General features: G+C 44.1%; 1 protein-coding gene across 1 annotated transcript; it reads left to right on the forward strand.

The window, feature by feature from the left end:
• Positions 1 to 210: 210 nt before the first annotated feature.
• On the forward strand, positions 211 to 7820 carry LOC311098654 (protein shisa-like-2A; the record flags this gene model as incomplete). Its single annotated transcript, XM_084139191.1, has 3 exons — positions 211 to 392; positions 6632 to 6768; positions 7645 to 7820. 3 exons carry the CDS (start codon positions 211 to 213, stop codon positions 7818 to 7820), a joined length of 495 nt encoding a protein of 164 aa, XP_083995317.1.
• Positions 7821 to 8028: the final 208 nt, after the last annotated feature.

Consider the following 8028-nt stretch of genomic DNA (forward strand, 5'->3'; position numbering starts at 1 on the left):
AGAGATGGGGGGCGGGGGACTCTAGAATTCTATATGGTAAGTCGAGGTGCTAAGTTCTTTCACATTTCAGTGGCATCCTCTGAATAAATGTTTTGCACTTTTCAGCAGAGCAAGGGGCACTTATGTGGACGAAATTGCAATGAGACCTTTAAACATCTAAAGGAAAATAATTTATCTGACTCTTCTCCCCAACAGTGTTTTTCTACCAGCATGAGTTCGGAGTGCACAAGCTACTACAGCACAGAGAATGTGTTTACGAATGGCTCCTCGTGTCCTAAAGAAGGGAGCGATCCGAGCGCGGCATTCTGCTGCGGATTTAACGACGTCAAGTATTGCTGTGATGATCCCAACAGCTTCTTCCCTTATGCGTATGGATACATGTGGTGGCTTAGGTAGGTCAGGGACCTTTACTAGCCTTTACGATGGTGCGCTTTTTGGACGTGGTTATTGTAGGGTTATAACATGGGTAGACTATGACGTTTTTATTTTAGCTCAAGAAACCACAAGATGAGAGAGGTTGTTGATCATATTTATACAGCAAAGTGCACACGATTAATAAACTAGAATGAAGGATATTTTTTTAGGCTACTGATAACAGATTTTATATGATCTTCACATTTCAATGGGTTTTCACTGGAGTTTATGGCGGTCTTTTTAACTAATAGGCTATTGTATGCCAATCTTATGGAAGGTGATGAATACCTACATTAAAATCAAATGTGATGGGATTTCCTGCCAAAAATGAACTTTGAGATTTCATCATAATATGAATCATCTAATGAAATAATTAGCATATCAATATCCATTTCTGATTAGCAATCTAAACATTATATTTATTTCATGTAGGTCTGATTCACATTCAACCGCCATAGAAAACAGAAGATATTCAAGTTTCCTCCATTGACACTCTGTGGGCGCTGTTCAAAAGAAGTGCACTGTAAAGGGAATTCACTCTTAAAAATAAAGGTGCAAGTTGGAACTAAATAAGGTTCTTGAGAGCAATGCCATAGAGGAACCATTTTAGAGACTCTGAAGCAGGGAATAGCAGGAGATTAGCTTTAAAACTGCAAAATGTTCTCTAAGCCTCATGGCAAATTGTGAACAAAAGCATGAGATGAACTATAAAGCAGCAATTCGTTTCCCCGGAAATTAGCTTTAAAACGGCATGACAAAATGTGTAGAATAGTATTATAAAACTGAAAATGTTTCTCTCTGCACCATGGCAAAATGTGTTGAAATGCAGGAAAGCCCCAAATGCGGTAGTCCAGCCTTGCTCTGAAGAACCATAAATGTGATAAATCTTTGAAGAACCATACAAAAATCAATACCAGAAATGTTTTTGCCCTCCAGGACTGGATTTAAATAGCCCTGCTGTAGGGTTTTAAGCCTTGTTTGCATATTTCCCAGGGTGCCTTTTGAGTTACTTTTCGAGTGACCTGTATCACCCATGACTGTGTTTGCTAGTGACAGAGACATAGTTGTTGTATTCATTTTTTATTTTTTTTTTCAGTGCTGTGGCCTTCACCAAGTGAGATCCTAAGTGAATATGTTGTCATTAAAATGCTATTATTTAAGACAATACAATACTTACAGTGGGGAGAACAAGTATTTGATACACTGCCGATTTTGCAGGTTTTCCTACTTACAAAGCATGTAGAGGTCTGTAATTTTTATCATAGGTACACTTCAACTGTGAGAGACGGAATCTAAAACAAACATCCCAAAAATCACATTGTATGATTTTTAAGTAATTAATTTGCATTTTATTGCATGACAAAAGTATTTGATACATCAGAAAAGCAGAACTTAATATTTGGTACAGAAACCTTTGTTTGCAATTACAGAGATCATACGTTTCCTGTAGGTCTTGACCAGGTTTGCACACACTGCAGCAGGGACTTTGGCCCACTCCTCCATACAGACCTTCTCCAGATCCTTCAGGTTTCGGGGCTGTCGCTGGGCAATACGGACTTTCAGCTCCCTCCAAAGATTTTCTATTGGGTTCAGGTCTGGAGACTGGCTAGGCTACTCCAGGACCTTGAGATGCTTCTTACGGAGCCACTCCTTAGTTGCCTTGGCTGTGTGTTTCGGGTCGTTGTCATGCTGGAAAACCCAGCCACGACCCATCTTCAATGCTCTTACTGAGGGAAGGAGGTTGTTGGCCAAGATCTCGCGATACATGGCCCCATCCATCCTCCCCTCAATACAGTGCAGTCGTCCTGTCCCCTTTGCAGAAAAGCATCCCCAAAGAATGATGTTTCCACCTCCATGCTTCACGGTTGGGATGGTGTCCTTGGGGCTGTACTCATCCTTCTTCTTCCTCCAAACACGGCGAGTGGAGTTTAGACCAAAAGGCTCTATTTTTGTCTCATCAGACCACATGACCTTCTCCCATTCCTCCTCTGGATCATCCAGATGGTTATTGGCAAACTTCAGACGGGCCTGGACATGCGCTGGCTTGAGCAGGGGGACTTGCGTGCGCTGCAGGATTTTAATCCATGACGGCGTAGTGTGTTACTAATGGTTTTCTTTGAGACTGTGGTCCCAGCTCTCTTCAGGTCATTGACCAGTTCCTGCCGTGTAGTTCTGGGCTGATCCCTCACCTTCCTCATGATTATTGATGCCCCACAAGGTGAGATCTTGCATGGAGCCCCAGACCGAGGGTGATAGACCGTCATCTTGAACTTCTTCCATTTTCTAATAATTGCGCCAACAGTTGTTGCCTTCTCACCAAGCTGCTTGCCTATTGTCCTGTAGCCCATCCCAGCCTTGTTCAGGTCTACAATTTTATCCCTGATGTCCTTATACAGCTCTCTGGTCTTGGCCATTGTGGAGGGGTTGGAGTCTGTTTGATTGAGTGTGTGGACAGGTGTCTTTTATACAGGTAACGTGTTCAAACAGGTGCAGTTAATACAGGTAATGAGTGGAGAACAGGAGGGCTTCTTAAAGAAAAACTAACAGGTCTGTGAGAGCCGGAATTCTTACTGGTTGTTAGGTGATCAAATACTTATGTCATGCAATAAAATGCAAATTAATTACTTACAAATCATACAATGTGATTTTCTGGATTTTTGTTTTAGATTCCGTCTCTCACAGTTGAAGTGTACCTATGATAAAAATTACAGACCTCTACATGCTTTGTAAGTAGGAAAACCTGCAAAATCGGCAGTGTATCAAATACTTGTTCTCCCCACTGTATTTCATAAGGCCTTATTTTGAGGGCCTAGTTTTACCCTAATACAGTGGTCTGAAACTCATAGTTTACTGGCCACATCAGGCCTGCAAGTCACATTATGCTGGCTTGCAAAGTGATGTGCAATTCCTATTGGAATCCAACCAGAGTGGGGATATACAACATTTAGATTTTTATTCACCCTCAACCTGCATTCAGAATGATTGCCGTGTTGGGAAGACTAAGAAATGAGACTAGCTTAAATATCTAAACTGGAACAACATCTTCAGTAACGGGTGCAATAAGTCCAAGTAACAGATTGGAATAGTCTAGAAAAATGTATGTCCTCAAAATGTATGTCAGATGTATGGGGAGAACAAGTATTTGATACACTGCCAATTTTGCAGGTTTTCCTACTTACAAAGCAAGTAGAGGTCTGTAATTTTTATCATAGGTACACTTCAACTGTGAGAGACGGAATCTAAAACAAAAATCCAGAAAATCACATTGTATGATTTTTAAGTAATTAATTTGCATTAAAAAAAAAAAGCAGAACTTAATATTTGGTACAGAAACCTTTGTTTGCAATTACAGAGATCATACGTTTCCTGTAGGTCTTGACCAGGTTTGCACACACTGCAGCAGGGATTTTGGCCCACTCCTCCATACAGACCTTCTCCAGATCCTTCAGGTTTCGGGGCTGTCGCTGGGCAATACAGACTTTCAGCTCCCTCCAAAGATTTTCTATTGGGTTCAGGTCTGGAGACTGGCTAGGCCACTCCAGGACCTTGAGATGCTTCTTACGGAGCCACTCCTTAGTTGCCCTGGCTGTGTGTTTTCGGGTCGTTGTCATGCTGGAAGACCCAGCCACGACCCATCTTCAATGCTCTTACTGAGGGAAGGAGGTTGTTTACATTTCATTTACATTTTAGTCATTTAGCAGACGCTCTTATCCAGAGCGACTTACATATTATTATTTATTTTTTTATACTGGCCCCCTGTGGGAATCGAACCCACAACCCTGGCGTTGCAAACACCATGCTCTATCAACTGAGCTACATCCCTGCCGGCCATTCCCTCCCCTACCCTGGACGACGCTGGGCCAATTGTGCGCCGCCCATGAGTCTCCCGGTCGCGGCCGGCTGCGACAGAGCCTGGATACGAACCAGGATCTAGTGGCACAGTTTTGCACTGCGATGCAGTGCCTTAGACCACTGCGCCACTCAGGAGTTGTTGGCTAAGATCTCGCGATACATGGCCCCATCCATCCTTCCCTCAATACGGTGCAGTCGTCCTGTCCCCTTTGCAGAAAAGCATCCCCAAAGAATGATGTTTCCACCTCCATGCTTCAAGGTTGGAATGGTGTTCTTGGGGTTGTACTCATCCTTCTTCTTCCTCCAAACACGGCGAGTGGAGTTTAGACCAAAAAGCTCTATTTTTGTCTCATCAGACCACATGACCTTCTCCCATTCCTCCTCTGGATCATCCAGATGGTCATTGGCAAACTTCAGAAGGGCCTGGACATGCGCTGGCTTGAGCAGGGGGACCTTGCGTGCGCTGCAGGATTTTAATCCATGACGGCGTAGTGTGTTACTAATGGTTTTCTTTGAGACCGTGGTCCCAGCTCTCTTCAGGTCATTGACCAGGTCCTGCCATGTAGTTCTGGGCTGATCCCTCACCTTCCTCATGATCATTGATGCCCCACGAGGTGAGATCTTGCATGGAGCCCCAGACTGAGGGTGATTGACCGTCATCTTGAACTTCTTCCATTTTCTAATAATTGCGCCAACAGTTGTTGCCTTCTCACCAAGCTGCTTGCCTATTGGCCTGTAGCCCATCCCAGCCTTGTGCAGGTCTACAATTTTATCCCTGATGTCCTTACACAGCTCTCTGGTCTTGGCCATTGTGGAGAGGTTGGAGTCTGTTTGATTGAGTGTGTGGACAGGTGTCTTTTATACAAGTAACGAGTTCAAACAGGTGCAGTTAATACAGGTAATGAGTGGAGAACAGGAGGGCTTCTTAAAGAAAAACTAACAGGTCTGTGAGAGCCGGAATTCTTACTGGTTGGTAGGTGATCAAATACTTATGTCATGCAATAAAATGCAAATGAATTACTTAAAAATCATACAATGTATTTTTCTGGATTTTTGTTTTAGATTCCGTCTCTCACAGTTGAAGTGTACATGCTTTGTAAGTAGGAAAACCTGCAAAATCAGCAGTGTATCAAATACTTGTTCTCCCCACTGTACAGAGCTCCCTCACGACGCCAGGACAGCGGAGTCACTCACCACCTTCCGGAGACATTTGAAACCCCACCTCTTTAAGGAATACCTGGGATAGGATAAAGTAATCCTTCTACCCCCCCCCCCCCCCCCCCCCCCCCCAAAATTGTAAAGTGGTTATCCCACTGGCTATAGGGTAAATGCACCAATTTGTGAGTCGCTCTGGATAAGAGCGTCTGCTAAATGACGTAAATGTGCCCTTGAGCAAGGCACTTAACCCTAATTGCTCCTGTAAGTCGCTCTGGTTAAGAGCGTCTGCTAAATGACTAAAATGTAAATGTAAAATGTACATGGTTATTTTACACAACTGAGTGTTAAAGCTTTACAGTGTGAATTTAACTCTTGAATCAACACTAGAAATGTACTTTAAAAATACATAAATACAGCCAGTATGGTGCATTTTGCATCATATGATGCAAAATGCATAATACCGGCTGCATTTCTGTATTTTGAAAGTTATATATCTTGAAAACTTGATTGTTGACATTAAAAAAGCTTTGGGAATACAATATATCGACAATGGGCTAATGAAACAAATACCAACAGATCGTTTTTGGGTGGGATTTTCCTTTAACGCTGGCAAAATTTGCTGTGTGCTATGAAAGGGACACATCTGTAGGCTTCCATGCATTTCAAGAACCTTTTAGAATTCTGAAGAACCGTAGATATCACGTGAAGAACCCCACACTTAACTTAAAGGTTCTTCATCGGGCAAGAGTTCTCCAAGGAGCTGAGGAAGAACCATTTAAGAACCTTTATTTTTTTCAGTGTAGGGCTCCATTTGGGGCACAACCTGTGTTGGTGTGATAATGGGATAGCTTCTTATAATGGGATAGCTTCTTATAATGGGACAGCTTCTTATAATGGGACAGCTTCTTATAATGGGACAGCCAGGTCCTTACAGGAAGGCTGCTGCTCACATATGAATAAGTCCCATTCCTTATGGGTTGTAAGGTGCCATTGTAAGGTGGGTGGCAAGTATCTATCTCAGTCTCAGAGAATTCCAACCGTTTCTTCGTCAGATAGATAGAATGTGATTTTTTTCTCTCTCTTTCACTCTCTTTTGATGTGTTCTCTTCTCTCCCTGTTTTTTCTCCCTTCATCTCTCTTCCCTCCCCCCTCCCTCCCCAACCTCCGTCCCCCCCTCCATACCCTCTCTTCCTTCCTCCCTCCCCAGCTTTGGGGCTCTGATAGGTCTGTCCATAGCAGCGGTGGTCCTCCTGGCCTTCCTCATCACAGTCTGTGTCCTCTGCTACCTCTTCATCGCCACTAAGCCCAGTCGCCTTGACAATGGCCTGCCGCTACGAGCACCAGGTAACACAAGTGACCAGAGGTGGCGACATACCATAATGATGGGCCAGCTAGCGACATACCATAATGATGGGCCAGCTAGCGACATACCATAATGATGGGCCAGATATTGGCATACCATAATGATGGGCAAGCTAGCGACATACCATAATGATGGGCCAGCTAGCGACATACCATAATGATGGGCCAGCTAGCGACATACCATAATGATGGGCAAGCTAGTTACATACCATAATGATGGGCCAGCTAGCCACATACCATAATGATGTGCCAGTTAGTGACATACCATAATGATGGGCCAGTTAGTGACATACCATAATGATGGGCCAGCTACCCACATATCATAATGATGGGCCAGCTAGCAACATACCATAATGATGGGCCAGCTAGCCACATACCATAATGATGGGCCAGTTAGTGGCATACCATAATGATGGGCCAGCTAGCGGCATACCATAATGATGGGCCAGCTAGCGACATACCATAATGCTGGCCAGGCTAGTGACATACCATAATGATGGGCCAGCTAGTGGCATACCATAATGATGGGCCAGCTAGCGAAATACCATAATGATGGGCCAGCTAGCGACATACCATAATGATGGGCCAGCTAGCGACATACCATAATGATGGGCCAGCTAGCGACATACCATAATGATGGGCCAGCTAGCGACATACCATAATGATGGGCCAGCTAGAGACATACCATAATGATGGGCCAGCAAGCGACATACCATAATGATGGGCCAGCTTGTGATGTCTGGGTGGTTGGGAATAAAACAAAGAGGACTGCAAAAACACACATTTCTATCTCACAATGAACAAGTAAAGCTGCAGTGTTCGTGCATGTGGTCCTGCGTGTGTGTCTCTGTATTCCAGGGTTGGACCCCAGTGAGGGCCCCAGCCACTCCGGCCCTGCCCCTTCCACTGGCCCCCAGGGCTTCAGGAAGCACTTCCTCAGCAGGAAGCTGGACTGTGCCAACCAGCCACCCGACCCTGAGAGACTGTTCCAGAGGTGCTTCGTCACCACCGTCAACATGGAGGTCCCTTCGTAGTGCACTTAATATGGAGGGCACTTTGTAGGGTGCTTAGAAGGCCATGGAGGACCCTTTGTAGGATGCTTAATATGGAAGGTACTTCGTAGGACGCTTAAAAGGCCCAGTGCAGTCAAAAACGTGATTTATTTGTGTTTGATATATATTTAGGTTGGAATAATACTGTGACATTTTTTAAATTATGATAATGCTCTTTTAGTGTAAGAGC

This window comes from Coregonus lavaretus, assembly GCF_964263955.1.
Source record: "Coregonus lavaretus genome assembly, chromosome: 23".
Taxonomy (NCBI): domain Eukaryota; kingdom Metazoa; phylum Chordata; class Actinopteri; order Salmoniformes; family Salmonidae; genus Coregonus; species Coregonus lavaretus.